The sequence below is a fragment of the Bombus flavifrons genome, chromosome 1 (assembly GCF_040668555.2).
Source record: "Bombus flavifrons isolate JBK064 chromosome 1, iyBomFlav1_principal, whole genome shotgun sequence".
Taxonomy (NCBI): Eukaryota; Metazoa; Arthropoda; class Insecta; order Hymenoptera; family Apidae; genus Bombus; species Bombus flavifrons.
The window spans coordinates 11,656,607-11,677,384 of record NC_138442.1 but is presented as its reverse complement, the minus strand read 5'-3'; the positions used below and the strand labels follow the sequence as shown (position 1 = coordinate 11,677,384).

Sequence of the window (20,778 nt, the reverse complement as noted above, 5' to 3'; positions counted from 1 at the left end):
CACGATGCGATCAGAATGTCAGCGGGAAACGGCTCGTCAGCATCGGAGTGAGTAATTAGGTCATTAGGTAATAACTTTCAGATTGCAGTTTAGCGAACGTCCCGATAAGGACAGGGACCGTTGCTGAATCCAATATCGTCAGGCTGAATTTGTGGTATTTTCTAAATTTTTCCGCATCCAGATTTCTTTGATCCGCTGCCTTGTTAATAAATCTTCTCCGTAAATTGTTCGCCAAGCTGTTTTGTTGAATGACGACTTGTTACTCAGCGATGTTATAAATGATTACGCGTACAAAGTTAGTTGTTTTGATGAATGGAGGAGCAAGAAAAAATTTCAACATACAAAATTTGAGTCATTAATAGTTGTCGTAGAAAATTATATAAATGAACTTCGTTCCTCTATCGCTTGCGAAATTATTTAAAAGGTTGTTTAATTAATATATTTTTGTTCCGTACCGCGACCCAGTAATTATATACTTGTCCATTTCTTCATCCACGGTAATTCACAATTCTTTTCTATTTCTATAACAACCTTTCAACACTAGTCGTTTGTAATTTTTTAAACATGCCATGTACGTTTTCCCATTTTTATTTCTCTGTCGTTCCGCTTGTCTAACGCTTTCTTTAACACAATCGCTCGGACCTGCAATAATCCTCAAGGAGTCGTTGCTGCCGTGTCGAAAATTAGTCTTTATCACCACTGATTCCATCTGCCTGCCATAAGGTTTAGTGTTTGCTGTCGAGTCTTTTATTTTCACGATGCATTAAGTCCAGGCGCTCCTTGGTTTCATTACTTGTAATGGTTAAACGTTGGAACATGCGGAATTTCCGCGTGCGTCACTCGAGGCTACGCTCCGTACTAGCGACTAACCTTCAGTTTGGAGTCTTGGTCTTGTCCCATGTATTAGTTTTCATCTCAAGTTTTCATCTTTTCCACATCCACCACCGATACTTCGCTTGTACTCAGCTCTCCGCACGAGACACACAGAGAAACGACACTGATCCTCTTACACTTAACATTCATCCGTGCGTTCAGTCGTCTTTGTGTTCTTTGCGAAATGTATAGCTATATTTAAACTGTAAAACAAGGTGTCAGATTCATTCGAAATATCCCTATCATCGTAATCGAAGTAGAGAATCAGCTGGCTTGTGTCGATCCTAATCGAGACGAGAATTTACGACGTCGTTGACGAGTCGCACAGCAGACGCGTAAAACCATTCAAATCAAAGACCACAGGAGAAAGAGGATATTTTGCTTATATTCCCCCGGTCCAAAAAGTTCCAAGTTTCAAGCATACAAAGTTTTCACAGATACAAATCCACGAAGAATATAATATAAATATTAAAAAGAAATGTAATTAATACAAATGTAAATTACGGAAATACAAATCTACGGAATTTGACAAAGATCAAGAACGCATCTACCATTTCATGACAGTTGATATTTTTTTAAATATTCATGAATTCGATCCGAATGCGAAACAAGGAGAAAGTTTCATTAGTATAAAATGTAACATAATATACTATAAAATGAACCAAGAGCGTATTGAATTTTACAATTACTCTCCGTAGAAAACAAGGAATACAGCTCATCGCATTCCTGCCCTTTGGCCTACAGTCATAACCCTTGGAAAAATAGTTCTACACCATGACTACTAAGCTGTTCCTCATCTACGTCGCTTAAATTCTCTTTAGAAATCGATAACACGCGAGCGTATACCGTTTTACGATCACCATACGCTCGGCAGTATAGTTTCAGGATGGTTTAAGTGAGAAAATCATCAAGCTACGGAGAGTTCACGGTGTGGTATATACCCGTTGGTTCGGCGGTTATCTTACGACCCTTCTGAATGTTCAGAATTGATGGTAGATAACGGCCGAAGGCGGCGGCGGCGACGACGACAGGAAACTGGAAACTATTTACTCGGGGGACGATATTAAGGGTGGTTTATATGAAGGCGGATAGATCAGAGCGATATAATGCTGCTGCACTGCTGATCGTGAACAGTGTCGATAGAGAGGGAAAGCGGACAGCAAAAGCAGAGGGATGGATGTGCCATGGAAAATCCGAATGCCTACAGCATTCAACGAACACGACGAGTTGAAACGAAACTTCGAACTTTTAATAAGCTCCGAGGGATCGAGGTAGGCTGCCTAGTGGAACAGCTCGACCGTTTCCCGCACGAAGACTGCGTGAAGATGGAGCTACCTTGTTTTGGTACGCTCGACATCTTCTACGCATCTTTCATCCACCCTCAGAGAATTCGTCGAGGACGAAAGAGAAAAATGCACAGGATTTATAGCGCTAAGAACAAATCTCGGTTGCTTCGGAGAGGTACGATCATCGTGTATCTACTTCTCGTCTTATAAAGCGAGATGAGAGGACAGGAGAAATTGAAACGTAAATAAGAGACGCGATTATGGGGAGAATCTTGGTATCTCGCTGTTGACACGTTGTAATATTATGTTTCTAAAGATATTTCTGTTAACGCAGTGTAGCGTTCCGTATACTGTAATTATTGAAATTTCGAATTGCACGGGGTTGCAAGCTTTGATACGCGCCTGTGAACGACGGAAACTCGGGACGCGTTCTGAGCTGGATTTTGCAAGGTCACATGAAGTTTTGGAAGTAGGGTCAGATAGCAATCACTCGACCTTATATTTCAATGTAACAACTAATATATATTCTATACTTAACAAAAAAAAAAACAAGTAAAAAAAACGTATGTAAGAATAGTATATCTGTATACACGATGATTGTGTTGCAAACTCTGTTTAGAATCTATGGCATATTAGTTCTTATAAATAATTTCAATGAGATTTATGTTTTCATGCTATTAATAGTGTATGAAGTTTAGTGATGAACTTTGTGACTTTTTTGCTAATACATAAAGCTGATAAAGCGAGACGTCAGAGCACCTCTGCTTTAACATATCTCAAATTCTTCTCATTGAATATTTTCTTTGTAAACGTGCAAGCTCTTGAATTGCATATTCAATCCTTGAACATTCAATTCTTAAACGGAACTCATCATTTCAATGGAACAATGATTGTAGAAAAATCCATCTGATTTCAATTACCATGTGATTACATATTCCTTTTTACAAGAAAGTTTTTTTTTTAGGTCATTCACAGTAAACTTCCCGGGGAGTTCATTTCGACGAATTCACGTGGAATTCGTAAAATCGCGCGCTCGCGAAAGTTCGGCCGGAAAACCGCAGCCAGCGTCCGGTTAAAGGCGGAAATTCGAAGCGAACCGCGAAAAGTAAGAGAGAAACCAGGTTCGGAAAAACGCGTAACTCGCGGTCGCGGCCGGCTTTAGGGTTATTGCAGTCCATTTTCAATCCGCGCGCACTTCCCCCATGGGGCTCGGTGTGTTCGTACGCGAATATACTCGAAACAGTGGTATCTGGCGTCGCGGATCCGTGCAATAACTGCCGTTGCGGCTCCGTGCCACGAAACTCTTCCATTTTCCGAAACCGTGTTCCGTTGCACTTGCGGTGCGTATCCACCGACACACTTTAAAATAGAAGTTCCAGATCCATATATAGATCTGCAGAATAGTTTTCAATCGAGAACCAGGTTACCGAAAGTTAATTCGAAAAGTAATTAAAACACAAATATGTTAAAATTTTTTTGAAAGATTCGACAGATTAAAAAGAATTCTTTTTATTTGGTGTTTAAATCCAATAATAAAATAATGTTTCTTTTAATGTACTTAGACGCACATACTTGTGTATAGTCTTGCATTAAGTAACATTTAAACAATAGTCCGTTTCAACGAATCTTAGACAATAGGAACGTTAGTAGATCGTGCAATTATAAAAATCAAATTTGTTTAAATCGGGAGAGTGTAGCATAAACTTCTTAGACTTGCCTCAAATTACACAAGTTTACATCTTGCTTATTATCGTTTAAATAAAATGCGTTTAGGGTTATCGAACCTTGAACTGCATCACACGATAGTCGATATATTATTTGTTCACAAGATTATCAAGTGATCAATTCCACTGATATTTTACATCAGTTCCACTTTTACGCTCCCATGCGTCAACCAATGATTTATATAACTATCTCAGTCGTTTGCATACAAACTCTAATCGCTTTTGTGATGCTACCGATCTTTTTTTTTTTGTAGTTCTCTCTTCAGATTTAAGCTATCTGTATATAATTCCATTTATAACCACTAATTGCTTACCTTTATTTTTTGTTTCATTCTCTATTATTATTTATCATTATATCATTATACCTTCGTTATTATTAGCTTATAACCTGTTATAATCTGTTATATTCGCTATTGCAAGAAAGGAATTTTTTATTTCTCCCGTAAGTTATTTAATTAATTTCATTGAATATAATAATGTAATATCACGTTACAAACCGTTTGGAAGAATGATGGGAATATCCGAGATAATATTTCGGCGAGGATCGATGATACCCAGAGGCCGACTAACAAAGATAATTCCGGGAAATTAGCAGCAATGGTAAACCAGTGAATATAAATTAGGAGATGGTTTTAGTTCAGTAGCCGGTTACGTTGCCTGTTCCTGAAACTAGAGAATGGTGAGTCGGGTTTTCGACGAGTCACGAAGGTTGATTGTTAATCGGTGGCCAAGAGCTAGTCGAGGGAATGGGGTTGGCCGGAGAAAAGTTGGGAAAGCGATGAAGGTAAGGACGTTTCGTGCGAGGCGTTCTAGTGGACTCGTTAGTAAGGCTTAAACTTTAAACGGACTTTCTTCACACAGACGAGTTTTATATATCTTTCTGCTTTCTTCTCTTTATCGTACGTGTAAATCTAGATTTTAGAAATCTATGTATTTGGTTTGTATAAGGTTTAGAATATTTCATAGTTTCATTTATATAACTTATTGTTATTATGATAATATTAATAAAATTGTTGTTCTAAAATGTTCTCGTATATGATAATATAATGAAAAATGAGTGGAATGAAAAAAGGATAGGGTATCTGTTAAAATGTAAATTCAGGTGACAATATCGATGGAATTAATGTAGCAAAATATTCTTAGACAGGGTGAGACACAGAACGATGTTTAGCAATCGGAAATGGTCGAGGTAGGGTAAAACAGAAGGGAGGGTTCGTTTCGTGCTGAATCCGTTAATGGACTTGTCAGTAACATATAGGGAGGGAAAGAATTGGTTGATCGGATTGCTGGACCGAGGATTCGAATCGAGATTTTTCATTTGTGGAGCGATTCCACTAGCAATTGCGCTATCTGTTCTATCGACGAATCTTCCCTTGCCAATCTAAAAAAATTTTTTCGAATTTACATTTTGAATCACGAATCTACCACGTCCCTTTGCGGATATTCAACTTAGTCGCTGCTGTTAGAAGAAGTTACAATTTTAGTTCATTCCATTCCATTAACATAACATTTACGAATTTAATCATGAAATATGAGATGCGTGTTCTATTTAAATAATTCGCAAAATCTGAATAAAAATTTGAAGGAGACAAGAAAGCAAGTGACGAGACAAAGCAAAAGATTTCATGTTGCGAAGAAACGAGAGAAAGAACGAAGCTACGATCTTTCACGTTTAAATTCGCCGGTGAAGAGCGCGAATTCAATGCAGTCGCAGATTGCACGAACCGCCTACTATTTCGCATTCAGCTGACGATTAATTAAGGCAACATTCAAAGACCAGCTGTCGTTCGGCTGAAAATAGGTTGGCATTGGGAACGGGCCGAGGCTGAAAGGACATCGCACAATTTGCAACAAATGCGTTCACGTTGAAACAATTTGTTCGTTTGATAGGGACCGGCCCGTTCACACCGTGCGGCAAACAGATTTCACGTCATGGCCGATTCACGGATTATTTATGTTACAAATTTTATTGTCTCGTTTATCGGTACGCGGTGTCGATGGGGTAATCGGATCCAACGACGTAACGTATCATTTTTCAAATTCACGAATGGAAATATTCTCGTCGTATTCGAACTCACCGCGTGATGTTCTCGTCCATATTGTTAAAAAATATAAACGAGAGAAACAGAAAAAAGATGCGGAGAAGAAGAGAGAGAGAAAGGGCGAACATGAAAAAGGGTACATTTATATGGACGAACGGGACTGAAAAAACAGTCGATCGTTCGATTGTGTTTCAGCCGATCGCCGACGTTGTTAAACTCGAATTAGTCGCGGATTCGAATTTTATCGGATGCCACTGGTCGGTTGTCGAATGGCGGACGCTTCTTGGTACACCGATTCGCTGTGATTGTTGAAGGATCGATGAAAAGACATTTCGTGTAGCGTTTTTGTCAGGGTACATTGTGCGGCAGAAGTGTAACGAGGCAGGATTAAAACGTGACAGGCCGATGTTTTTGTCCATCCGTATTCGAACGTTTTAAATCGGTTCGAATGATTCACAGGATGTAGCATTGTATTTTTGCAATAACAAGTTTCTTTTTCTTTCTTGTTTAAGGATACGAATGGGTAGGCTGGAGAAACGACACACCAAGTATGCTCGGTCGTCCCGTTGAAATAACCTTCGAATTCGACTATTCGAGGAATTTCACTGCCATACACCTGCACATGAACAATTACTTCACCAAAGACGTGCAGGTACGTTCAACTTCTCTTCATTTCGACTGTGTTGCAGACGTAAAATAACGCAGAAAGATTTTTCCGAAAGTATATTTTCTGCTACGGTATCTCCAAAAGCGATATCCAAACACGCTTCTCCAGATTAATCCGCTTAATATTCCGATTATAGCCCCTTTTATGCGGAGATCGATGTTTGTTGAATCAGTATGAACTCGCTGCGAGATCCATGAATTCGGTATAATTCATTAAACTTTGTGGATGACTCGTTAACGAGTAAGAAAGACGTGAAAATCGCTCTTTGAACGTTCCTTAAAGCGAACACGCGTTATCTTAACGAAGCTTCGTCGAAATTTTCTCAAATACCTTAAAAGGGAATGAGAAAGATAGAACGAAACGATCCAGAACTTTGAACGACGCCCCATCGTTGTTAAACTCGCGTAAACGATCTCGACTACGTTTATCTCGGAAATCGTGCGATAACGTTGCACCGCGGTTTCCATGGCAAATTTAACGCGTTGTAAAAACGCACTTTATTCAACGCGAAAAAACAAATCCGGTAGCTTTTCCGCGATTCGATGGACAGGGAATTAAATTTTTCATTCGATCGGCCCATATGGTTCGACGCTTTTGCGTAGAGAAACTATTTTGCCTCGGTTGAACGATGGTTATTACGTTGCTCCATATACTCACACGATACGTACATGTAGCGACGACTGTAGACGGAACAACAACGGGAATGGAAGCTAAAGAAAAAGAAATAACGAAGGAGAAATAAGGTAGAGAGAAAAGAAGAGAAGAATTTCCATCACGTTCAACGATTCCCTCCCCTGTTTATTCGTCTACCAATCGCTTCATCTTCAGCCATGAACGCGACTGTATTCTCTACACACACGTGATTCTTCCGCAGGTCTTTTCCTACGCGAAGGTTTATCTTGGCACCGGTGGAAACCAGTTCAACGGCGAACCCGTCCATTTCTCGTATATACCGGACCTGGTGTTGGAGCAGGCACGTGATGTTACCATAAAGCTTCACTCGCGCGCCGGCCGTTTTCTGAAGCTACAGCTGTATTTCGCGGCGCGCTGGATCATGCTCAGCGAAGTAATCTTCGAATCAGGTAAGGGAAACACAACGGATCTCTCGATAAAAATCTATTTTTCATCCTACTTCCCCACCTTTTCGATTCACGTTCCGTAGACGAGAGTGTGTACTCTAGGGTGAAAGAAAAACGGAGACACAGGAAAATAGATAGAAAAAAAGCTACAGAGACGTCGGTAAGAAACATAAGGGACGAAAGGAGCGAAAGAGAGAAAGGGATCACGGGAATCGGGATAGCGAGATATCGAAAACGAAATAACTTCACACGGATTTCAAGGCTGCCATGGAAACTTCGCCAAGAGTAGAAACCGCATCCGGTGCACGTTTCGAGGCCGTCGCTTGCGAACTTTGGATCAAGACACGGATGAGTTTTAAAGTCCCTCTCTCCGCAGACACCCGCCCGGTCGATTCGATTTCCAATTTTAGATGACACGTTCGCCACCGTGACGATAGAATCGTTGAAAAAGATGAAGGATAATCAGGCAGCTGCGCGCGAACGACGATACGTCAGAACGTTCATCCTTGATGGGACGATGAATTCTTGAACGTGGCTGACAGGCGAATCGCCGATAGAATTTTTATTCGCGTTCCTTCTCAATAGAATATCTTATACTATGAATTGTTTTATTTAAAACTTTTAAGATTTTTATGTCAGAGGAAAAGTTTCAATAGTGAGTGACGTGGAAGATATATTTTAACTATATAAAGTATGTACCTGCGAGACAGATTAATATCTATTAATATCTATTAAGTTAATAATTCAGAAGGTTCATTCAAAGATTCGAAATTTTAAGTTCCACCTTCTAAATTCAAACTTTTAAAAACAAAGTTCTAGATTCGAAAAATAGATTTCAATTGGATATGTACATAACGAAACTGTATTTCATATTTCATATGCAATCGAGAACGCGCGTCTGTTTATCAAAATGTAGCATAATCTACGAAATGAAAGTCGCGTCCACAGCAATCGTGTTAAATAACAAACTCGGTAATGAATATTACAAGTTGAAAAAAAATTTACATTATACTTTAACGACACCTCCCTCTAAACATTCGAGGTTAAGAGAGTGAAGAGAAAAACCGCTCGTTAATTCGAAAATATTCCCGCTGCTTGTAAAACATTCAAAGGCGGTCTCCTCAGTTATTCCGGTAGTGTTTCTCGGTCGACTCGGAAGCATCAACGTCCAAGAAAAAAGGCGAAAGTATACGCGGCACGTTACGCGAATCAGAGCACGTGGTCGCGAAACAGAAGCGAAACTTGGACGGTTACACCGCGAAGCGCACGCCCTCGAAAACTTTGGTTCCCGTGGCGAACAGCGAAACCGTCGTTAATCATTCTCTCGGTGTTCTATTCCTCCGTTTCCGCGAAAGATAACTTCGATTGCTTATCCTCAAAGTGGCTTGAATTCCTCAGCATCCTCATCCCATGCAATTCGCCTTAGTTTTTTCGCGAACGTGGCGCGAATCGTCCTACTAGACTTCTACTTAATTTCTCGTCCCGTTCCAGCCCTCTACTCTCTTTTATCTCTTTCGTAATTTCGATTCGATCGATTCAATTGAACGGAGTGCAAAGATTTTTGTACTACATAAAAGGAAAGGAAAAGTTCGTATAGAAGAAAAAAAAAGAGGAGAATAGCACCATTTTCCAGCAATTTGAGTAAACAAAAGCCAAGAGAAAATCGATTAAAGTTAAATAATTTTTTCAAACTATGTTTTCATGCTATAAATTTATGGTCAATTTATACAAGTTTTTGACTATGTAACTTATACCTTTTTTCTTTTGTAATAAAAATACGATTTAAATATCGCAGATTCTTCCTGATAGTTGCAAATCCTTCAATTTTGAAACAATTTTATTATCCATCTGAGAATGGCAGAGAATGAATGGGTTGTATTAAAACGGAAATTTCCAAAGTGGCTACTTTTTTATAGTTCTATTAAAACCAACAATCTCATCTCGCCCTAAGCATTAAGAAGATCACCCTACTAAAATTACGTGATAACCGTATTAATTTCGAGGGTGGTTAGCCCCTTACTGTGTGTTTAAAAGAGCCTCCCCTTCCGTTAACATTCAATTCCTTTGATAGCCGCAAATTTCATTAGTCTCCATTCCTGATGTGCAGTAATCTCCGAATGGAACAACACCGACGATGAAGAGCCGAGGAACAAGAGTGCCATTGTATTGGCGACCGGCAGTCCCTATCAGAATAACGAGGGTCCACTGCAAAGAGACGAAGTAAAGGCCACTTTTAATAAGGAGGAAAACAACGATAATGCCCGTAAGTCTCCCCGTCGGTTTCTGCTATTGTTGCATCGAAGGACACCCTTCGTAATTTTCCGCACGATTTCCACTCTTCTTTATTCCCTTCCCTTTCTCTTCTCTTCCCTTTTTTCCTTCTGCTCTCCAGATCGCTCGTCTTTTTGCTGTTTGGAAGCTGCAGCTTCGAAAATTGAATGCCGATCACGAGCGGCCCTTTCTTTCCCTTGCTCGCTTTTCTCTCTGTTTTTCTCTTCTCTTTATTCGCATTTCACCGGTCGTGTTCGCGATGTTCGTCGCGAAACCTTTCGCGATATTTCGTCGACGCGCAATAAAGTTGCAAAAAAAGAAGTAGGAATAAAAGAAGAGAAGAGAAATTTTATTTTCAACGGCTTCGTCACGGGTAATTTTTGGCCGAGAGCTTGTCCAGTAACGACACGTTGAATAGCAGCGACACACAGTATGTTGCTTCGAAATGTCGAAGAACAGCATAGCGATCGATCTATAAAAATACGCGAAATATAATGTATTTACAATATGTCATGCATATTTCTTTAAGGTATATTGTTAATCGTGTTGCGATTAATTTATCGATGAATTAAAGCTAACATCGAGACGCGAGAAATATTATTAACGATTTTCACATGAACTTTCTATTTTTCATATATATATTATTTCCTATAGAATCAAGTTAAATTATGAATGTTAATTCCTTATGAATACGCTATAGTATTGTAGTATATGTCATTATAAATGCAACAACTCTCGAAGCGAATGAACCATTTGCTCTAATCGAAACGAGAAATTATTTCGAATTTTGAAAGTACTGACTTTCTAACTAGCGCGCATGTGAATTTTCTTCGTCTGTTTTATGAGTCTCTCTTAAAATTCTAAACTCTGTTTTCGTATTTAACTAGCTTTCAGATAATGCAATGAGTACAATGCACGATTGCCTGTACATTTCTAAACATCTGTATGCGGTATCGTGGAACATAACGTACAATGTAGGCAATAAAATGATTACTATATCAGTCACAAGTTGACGTACCCACAATCCTATTACTTTTCAAATGAGCTGTATACAAACCGAGCGACCGCGATAAACACCAAAAAGCGGTGAAATTGTGTGCAACGCTATAAAAGCAAGATAAAGTGTTTATACGCAGGTTGCACAGCGCTCTAGTTCCTTTCTTCCCGTTCCTTTTTAAATGCACCGTAACGTCTCCCAGGTGTTCTAAAAAATACACGGTCGGTGATCAAAGAAACGGAGCGGAAGAGATCGACAATACTCTCTGTGGCCTCTATAAACCGATAATGTAGCTATGCTTCGTCCTTTGTTTCACCATCCTCGAGTAGAAAGCAAAATCTAATTAATTTCTTTTTCCCCGTTTACTACCACTGCCGAGGGAGCACTTCGCTTTGAATCGAAGTGTTAAAGGAAGTAACTCTTAAAGTACTGACCGCCCCATTCTTTTACCAATCGTTTTATTCGACAAACTGTCCTGTTGTCTTGGAGTTTCTTTTTCTTTTATCCCTACTGCGGACATGAAGTTTAACTGATCGTTATAGTTTCTTCCGTTCGATCGACTTTTCATAAAGTGACCGAATCAGATTATATTGGACTTTTCTCCTTGTTCACGATCCGATTATTCGTATATTATATAATTATATAATTTGTATTATATACTTGTTTGTTTTGTGTATACGTTTAGCGAACCTAATTCATGAGGTTCTTGTACACAAACTGCTTGAGAAATCACGAAATTATGAATATGATAATTTAGACGTACTTTGTCCGTATTCGTGCAATTATTATTATTTTACTTGGAATACATTTTTTCTGCATTAAAATAATATCGTAGTCAATCGGTACCTTTGTTACGGCTGTTTGCACGATTCGAATATTTTCATTGTGAGTTTCTTATTGGTACTTCGAGTCTTGTACATAGAAAATAGTCATAGAGAATTGTATCGGACAAATATAACGGATGCGCAAGCATTTCTATCTATTGCTTGATAAAAAATTTACGTATAGCTGTACCATGATGAGTAGCATTATTACGCCGGAGAAACCAGATGCATCGAGACGCTATCGCTTCGATCGTTATAACTTACGTGATACACGCTTTCTATAATAAATGATGAATCGTATTTATCTGTTAGAAATATGAAATTCGTAAAATATTGGCATTTTTATATTTAAATACAACTAACGATTTAAAAATATAAATCCAAAAAAGGTCCTGTTATTTTTCAAGCATGTACAGATAGCTATAACATGTACCGATTTCTTCAGTAACAAGATAAGATAGAAATAACAATCATGATGTAATTACAAGGTCTGAAACTCCTTTGCAGTGTTATAGTAACACGAAACACGATGTTACGCTGTTGCCAGGAAGAAAATTAAAAGCCTTTACATTCAATCGATACGCATGCAAGATCGCGCTCGAGTACGTTCAGCTTTTCACGCGATGAAACCAATATTCCGTTTCCTGCGTAACGATTCTCAGCTTGCAAAGGGGAGTGGAAGAAGCGGATAAGAAACGTTACGAAGCATAACGTTCGCTTTTCTCTTCGTGCATCCGTACGAGAAGCAACAAAACGAGATGAGTTTCGTAGCGTTCTCAAGTGAAGCACGAAGCTGCTTGAAAATTTCTTTCGAATAACAGGAAACAATGGAGAATAACGAAACAACGTTCGCTCGAACGTTTCCTACTGATTCCTAGGAAAGCACTTCCTTTCTGAATAATTTTACGAGACAGACCGAAGGTTATATTTGAACAAAAATGCTTTTTCCAAATTTAATGTCTCAATTGTCGATCATCCTCAGTGACCAAACTAAGAAGAAAATCGAATTTCACTTTCTCTTACATACTTGTGTTATACGTTACAGTAACAAACGTGACTTTTGCATCAGTTCGTACTTAAATTAATTAACAAGAATATTTCTATAGTCGTCTACATATATAGAAACATGCACCGTTAAGAGGCTGCAGATGAATTTATGAAATTCCTTACGCTCGTTGAAAATTCAAAAGTACAGAAATGTCCAGTATGTATATAATATGCAAAAGTATATAAAATATCCGGATCAAAGTACTCGTTATCTCTCATAATTTCTGTTTAGACTCCATACCAATAATAATAGGAATTTACCTAAAAATTGGCGTTATACCTATTATTGTAATTTGAACTCCGAAACACTCATAGAAGGAAAAATCCGCGAGTGACGAATGAAGAACCAATAAAGCTTCAGAATCACGCAGATCACGTGTACGCGTAGGCTTTTTTCGCATTTCTTTCTTTTTCCATTCCGGTTATCCCGTCATCGAGGTGCGTTGAATGACAGTAAAATGACAGACGACAGACGTTCAATCCGGCAATAAAAGCAACGAATCGATAAACTACTGATCGATAGTGATCCAATTACGATGAGCATGATGAACGTAATCATCATTATCGAGCCATCGTGCATTATGCGAAGCTGCCTTCACGATAATATCCAGCGTGATAGGTCGTGTACTTTGGCGTATTAGGTGGCCAGCCTGCATACAGATAGTCGTGTACGCGTACGTGTTTCGTGCATCGCCTACAAACGATCATCTATAACTCGTAAATGCGTCGAAATCGAACGAACGCAAACGACGTTTTGCTCTTCTTTAGTTGCATCGATTGCTTGGTATTCAGCCAGTTATTGGACAATCAGATCTTATCTGTATGATGCTGGGAACATGAAAGATAATGGAAAATCCAATGCTACAAATGGTCAGATGATCGTTTCGTTCGCGAGGACAAGTAAAATGTCGTTAAGTAATTCGAGAGATAATAGCTGTCTTGACACAAGTGTTTTACATTTTAAGGGATAATATTATATATTATCGAGATATATGTGGATTTCTTTGCCATTACATATACATACATCAGTTCCAGACAAAAGCAAGGAACCAGAATCGAAGCAGTTCGTCGGTCTCGTTATCGGTATTTTGACCACAGTCATCGTAATGCTCCTGGCGGCCATTATGTTCATTTTTTATAGAAATCGAAGGTTGAAAGCTGCCCTCGCACCTTCGACGTTCTACGATCAACACGGCGACTTGAAGGTAAGAAAAATTCTTCAAACTTGATTAACCGCGATTTATATAGATATGATTTGCTGAATGTACATGTATATATATATGTATAGCTATTCTTGTATATCCCATAGAAAATTAGCTATCAGCAGGTTCGCGTTTCAATACTAATTTTCGCTGTAATTCAGCTGTATTTCGCGCGGTTCGATACAGAACAACGAATAAACATACGGAGCATAAATAAAAGAGCAGAACAAACAACAGAATCGCAGAATATTCCGGCTGAATCCAATCAGGCTTGTGAATCCATCGTTTAAAACTTTCGAATTACCTTCGTTTCAGAGTTTACATTAGCCAAGTCTCATTTAAAATCCTGCAGACTGGCCGCATTTATTTTGCCTTTTACCGTTTCGAATCGATTTCACTGTTGTTATACAATGGCACAATATAAATCGTTAGGAACGCGAAACCGTCGCGTTTCCCGTTCGATTTTGTTGCGGCGAGAAAATGAAGCATCGAAGGCAACCTCGTTAACGGCTAACGCTTTAATTCGAAGTCAGCAATTTGCCAAATGACCGAGGTGAACTTGTTTCCCAGTGTTACGGGATTTTTCTCGACTATCGCGAGATTCATTTGGAGTCTAATAAAGCGACCGGTAGCGCGCGGTTATTTGCTCTCCGTTTTCACGATGCGTTCGACGAAAAAGGCTTTTGAGCAATCATGGAAAACGTCTTGGCGATGTTAGAAGCGTTGACGCTGGATACGAGGCATACAAGTGAAAAAGAGAGGAAGAAGCAGGGTGGTCTGACCAAATATTTTCCTTAAAGCAGCCAAAGGGACGAATGGGATTGCGCATCGATGGTCGAAACGAGGGATCAAAAGGGTTCCTCGATAAATAACCGCTAGCTTCTAACGAGCCGAATATTCTTTATAGCGGAGTGTTTTAATTGTAAGGCGGTTGTTGGTGAAAGTGGTCACGTTTACTAAAGTCAGGGATTTTTAGCCATTTTCATCTCGTGTCGCACGTGAGCTAATTATTAAAATTCTGACACACACCAAAAAATATATTATATATGATTCGAGACAGGGTACTCACACCGGACAATTTTTTTTTTTTTTTGTCAATCTAAGGAAAAAAAGGACAATGCCCTTAATTAAAGAGTCAGGTACAGCACGTTTTAAGAATTTTTACTGCGTGTAGGTGAGAACCAGTGTGTTAGATCTTACCTCGCAAATAGTCTACAGTCTTAAAAGTATGAGAGGAGTGTTTGGATAGATAGGTTGGGATTATGGAGCGTTCGTGGAAGAGCAGAGTGGAAAAAGTAGAAAGAAGGACGAAAGAGAAGTGATAGGGAAAAAAGAGGAAAAGAGAAGAAGATATCAGAAGTATGGAATAATAGATCAGTCTTAATCTGGTTGAAAAAAAGTCGAATCTTTCCGTTACAAAGTATTTCATTATCTTTATGATATCAGCGGATACATGTTCATAAGAATATTTCGAGATACTTAAAACACATGGAGCGAGAATATAAAAGAAGGATCGCTTACGACCTAACTAGGTCGATGCCATATATCGGCGCTGTTCAAGTTAAGCTACAGAGCTTAAGTAGTCCCCTTCACTCTGTCTCGATTTACCAAAGAACAGAGTCACTGGCGGACATGAGCTTGGACATGACACACGTATTACTAGAACACGCTCACACTTTTCCAAAGAATACATTGATAAATCTGTCTAAGCGACGACTAAGAATTTTTTTCACTCGTTTTATGGTTGCATCAAAAGTACAAAAAAGTTTGAATGGATTGCTGAAAATGAAGGCTATGTGACACTTAGTTTGAAAGCAGAACATAGCGCGTATGTTCCAAAGGGATTTTAGTTTATAATGTCGCGTTTAATCCTTGGGATTATTAAAGTATTTTATTTATTACCATCCGACAATAATCGATACTTCTCTCAGTAGCAATAGTTCCGCGAGAAATTAATTACAGATTTGTTATCCCTGTTTCAAATTCTGCCAAATCCTCGTGAGTTAGCTTGCAAGAACGTCGAAGATTCACGGTAATGTTTAGCGCAAAAAATGTAAATTATTAAATGTAAAAATATGTATTAAAAATTGTTTGACGAAAATTATTAAAAAGATATATATTTAGAGAAATGGACCAAGTAATAGTCGTCTAACTTCTGATAATAAAAGACAAGAAAATATTTAATGACACGTAGTGGACGCAGTAGGATTAATAACAAGCTGAACTTCGTTCGCGTGAATGGACAGCTAGTCTGAGTCTTGGACCCTTCCTCTGAAGTGTATAGAAGACAGTAATTAACAGATTGCTGAACGATGGGAAATAATAGGAGCCAGACGGCGGCGCTCGTTTCTCCCTAGACGCTTTCCAAACCTATTCTCCAAAAGCGAATTCAACCTTAAGACAGACGCGGTACAATGCTCTGACATTTGCAATTAGAGATGTGACGCCAGGGCTATATTAAAACCGGTAATAAACATTAATTATATTTCCGCGTTTCGCGTAGATGCTTCGAATGGGCGACTTATTGTTCGGGAAAGCTCGAATTATCGTTCTCCTACTGTCTGCTTTAGTAGAACACAATGGATGTTAGACAAAGGAGCTGCGAAATACTTTCGTGATAAATTGTATGGTGTACAATGCCACGATACAAAACTTTATTTAAAAAAATGTTTAGTTTCGAAATCTTGTTTTATTTGTTCCAAGAAAAGTGACAGACTATGCCAATAGATATATAGAAAAAAGTTCAAATTTACTCTTCTATTCAATTCTATTAACATTCTATCCAAATTTATCCTTTATTCTACCATCTTACCGGAAAAAGAAATTCAGCAGAGAATCTAAGGATAGAATTTCTTTATTTCCGTAGAATATCAATATCTCCGTTTTTTCCTCCAATCAATCAAAATTCCAAATTTAATCGTGTCAAATCAAAAACCATTCTTCTATTTCCTCCCGCTAATTCTACCATACTCATAGAAAGAAATGCTACGTTCATGCGTCATTACCTACGTTCACGTATGTATTACATTCAACAAAGCACCAAAAAAAAAAAAAAAAAAAAAAAAAAATCTAGACGGCTCTCAAGCACACTTCCTCCTCCCTGAAACGCTGGTATACACAAATAGCGTGGTTCACGGAGACGCAGCTAATCTTCTCATCGGATCATTACAGAAAGAAACAAGAGAGCTGCCGGTGGGGTTGGCTCACGTTTATTACGAAGAAGCACTCCCGTTAGAAAAGGTCCCGCAGGTCTCCCTGTTTCTCCTCGCGTTGCGTCGTTCAAGTACAACGAACCAATATAATTCCCGCTGAATAAAATTTTTCCCAGCCATGGATATACATATATACCGGCAGTCGGTCGAGCTGACTCCACTTAATTAAAAGAGCTAGTCGTATGACCGTATTGTCGTCGCGAGACGTGCGTTATCTAGCTCGTTCGCCCGCCCATAAGCAAGTCTGTGTACACACGTTCCTGTTCTCCTTTCGTCTCGTTCCACAACGCCACTCCCGACATCAGCCACCTGCTACTTGTCTCGCCTCGACGTTGCAAAGCCCTCGAGTTTCGCGATTTCCCTTTTTTTCTTTCCCCCTTCTCTTTTTTATTTTCTTACGTTGGCCGACCTTGTTTCGCTTCCGACAGACTATGAGCTTTCGTTGCGAAAGAAAATTCACGCGAACTCGATGTCTTGAGAGAAAGCAGAGAAACTCGATTTTGTTAGGTTTGTTTGTTCCAAGCTCGGTTTATTTTAAACCTCTATTCTAGCGCGGATGTAGGTGTATTTATGGTGTCAAGATTGGTTAGTAGTTTTTATTTTTATGTTATTGCTTGTGGAATTAATACTCGGGTAGTGTTCGTAGAGTGGGTGAGATTTGGGACTTTGAATTGGAATATTGTCCATTTGAGATGTTTGAAAGTTCAGTTTTAAATTCGGAGTACCGTCTGAAATCGTTGGAAAGGATTTTCGATGGGGCTTTGTGTTAGGAGTATTGTCCATTTTTCACAATTACAACTTTTTATGATTCAGTCTGCACATCCGGAATTTTGACTACAATTATTAGAATGTAGGTATATATAATATGTGAAGCATTAATGAATTTTTATATTTCAAATTTTTTCACAATTACAATTTTCAAACGTCTAATTTTTGAACCCAAAATTTTGGAAAAGTTAATGTAATGAAATTTTGATGAAGCTTTAACCTAAAATGTTATTTATGCTTTTGCAGTTATAATTTTCTAAAATTTGGCCTTTAAACTCGAAATTACGACTGAAATTGTTTTAATAAAACTTTGATAGACTTTTGAATTGCGAGTTTCGTTTATTTCCACAGTAGCAGTTTCCTAAAATATATTCTCTGAAGCTAGAATTTGGACCGTAGGCATTGCAACGAAATTTTGATGAAGCTTTTGTAATTTTCTTAAACCTAGTCTTTGTACCCACAACTTTAACTGAGATCATTGAAATGAAATTTCGATAAATCAAAATAGACGTTAAATCGACGTAAAATCGTACTGTTTCGTTTGAATTGGCGAGATATCTGCAAAAAGTTGTTATTCGTTTTCTCTATAGAAATATGATTACAAACCCACCATTTTCACCGATAAAACGTTGTATGAGCAGCGTATACAGCTGCACAAATTCCATTGTCGTGAAGCGAAAGGTTTATCTGATTTTTTCATTGTTGCTTTTAATCCATGAAAAATTTGTGGACGATATTTCATAGGTTAGTGGAATTCGCTTGATGGAAGGACGATGAGATATTTATACCTTTCAATACGATGGTCGTGTAGGTTTTAAAATAATGAGTGAGGCACTGCCACGATGATGAACGTGTATTGTTAGAACGAAAGCCGGATAGTATTCTTCATGCTCTTCTAGGTTGCTTCAGAGTAGATTTGTTTCGAAATATTTGTACGCAAAATTATTAAATTACCAGTCACGGGTGAGTGAGTCGTGGATGAGAAATACGACGAATACGTGGAATGGTTAATTGTCGAGTTCCTCTGCTACGAATTTCTGCGATTTATGTTTCCAGAGAAATACTAACTTGCTCGATACTAACAGAAACTTTCAACCGGAAATAAATTTTAACGTTTACGATTCATCGATCGCTCTTCAATCAGTGTTTCCACGGCTCATCGACGTTACATAGTGAAATAATCTCTTTCTCTTTTAATGCTATCCTCCTTCATGGCTTCGATGTAATAGCGAGCATAAGCTTGAAGCGTTTCGTATAAATGATCGAAACAATACCAACTTGTTTGAATTTTTTACGTGTTCGTAGTTCGTAGTCGTATTAACGTGCTCTGTAACACAATGTCAGGTTCGTGGCGCTGTTTCACAGTTCGTTACTTTTTAACGTATCGTGAAAAATACGTGTTTTCTGAACGTCAACAGTGACGCTCAACAGGAGTCGGTTTTCTGGCCTGTCGAATAACGGCACATAGAACCGAATTATTCTCTGATATACTTTTATTTTTTTCTTGGAATTCTCCTTCTTATCTTACAAAATTAATTTCATTCCTTCGTTCACCAGGTGTTATTTTTATGTATACGTTTATAATACTTATTTTTAATGAGACACGGCACAATGCAAGTCAGTTTCTTACAACTCAAGTGTACTCACTCTTCTGGTCTTTCAAGTCGTACAGAACTTGCTAAAGACTAACTCGCATATTTCTTCTAGCATGACATTTATCCCTGCATTTATACATTTTCTCTCTATTAATTCAGGTAAACTCGGGTAAACTTTGTAAACATTTCAAGAAAAGATTTGAGGGCGTCCATCCAAAAACTTGAATGACTACATACCCTTCTTTTGTGTTTCGAACTCATATTTAAACTTAGATATATTTAAACTATACATATTTAAACATATTTAAACACACATACATATTTAAACTTTTATTTGTCATTGCCACGTGATGTGAACCATTCATGGAAAATTTTAATGTGTAAATATTCATAGAATTCAACGTAACGTGCATAGATATACGTAGTATTCAAAGAATTATCCGAATAATAACAAACACACCATGGTTCATGATATATCATACAGTACGAAAAGATTATGAAAATGAAATTATTATAAGAAGTTCTTATGTCACTCGAACATCATAGTTAAAAAACTATATGTTCTATCCCTGGATAGTCAAAGATACAAACGCGTTAATCTTTTAAGCAACAGACGGAGATTCTAACATCGTTTACCATCTCCTGTCCTTAGGCTGCAGAAATTTATATAAATTCGTATTTTTACGAATGTGATTAAAAAAATTGAAGTTACATAAATTATTTTCCGCACCATGTATTGTAAATAGTACTACACTTTGAACGTTTCGTATATTTTTACACATTATCTGCACTTTGAGCATTTCTGCACTTCCAAAATTCTCATAAACGTAGAAAAACCGCAATCCTCGTACCATTATAAACTTTAACTGTGCGAAATATCTACAATTTAATAAAATATAAATCTCTACCTGGTTCCACTTTTTCATATTGATAAAATAAATATGAATTTACGCAAACATCATGTGATTTAATCGGCATAATCAACGAATATCACTTGACAACCCCGTTAATTACCCAGTAAATTTCATCCCCTTCAAAGGAACAGCAGGAATTTCTTCCTCGTTGGTATAATGGGACAAATTTTGTCACTTTCGTTTCGGGTTAGGCTGGCATTGGAACGAAGGCTGGGCGTAGTAACCAGCTGCGAAAGGCACGCGTGATTTCATTAAATTTCATGGAATTTATTATCCT

The 20,778-nt window shown here is 38.2% G+C and overlaps 1 protein-coding gene across 4 annotated transcripts in view; it reads left to right on the top strand.

The window, feature by feature from the left end:
- Positions 1-20,778, top strand: part of Ddr (discoidin domain-containing receptor 2) — a 214,975-nt gene that overhangs the window by 165,294 nt on the left and 28,903 nt on the right. For all 4 annotated transcript variants that reach the window (XM_069122175.1, XM_069122149.1, XM_069122157.1 and 1 more), the window contains 4 exons: positions 6,438-6,577; positions 7,467-7,674; positions 9,779-9,934; positions 13,840-14,015. In XM_069122175.1, coding sequence (XP_068978276.1) covers positions 6,438-6,577; positions 7,467-7,674; positions 9,779-9,934; positions 13,840-14,015 — 680 coding nt within the window. The remainder of the gene's footprint in view (positions 1-6,437; positions 6,578-7,466; positions 7,675-9,778; positions 9,935-13,839; positions 14,016-20,778) is intronic.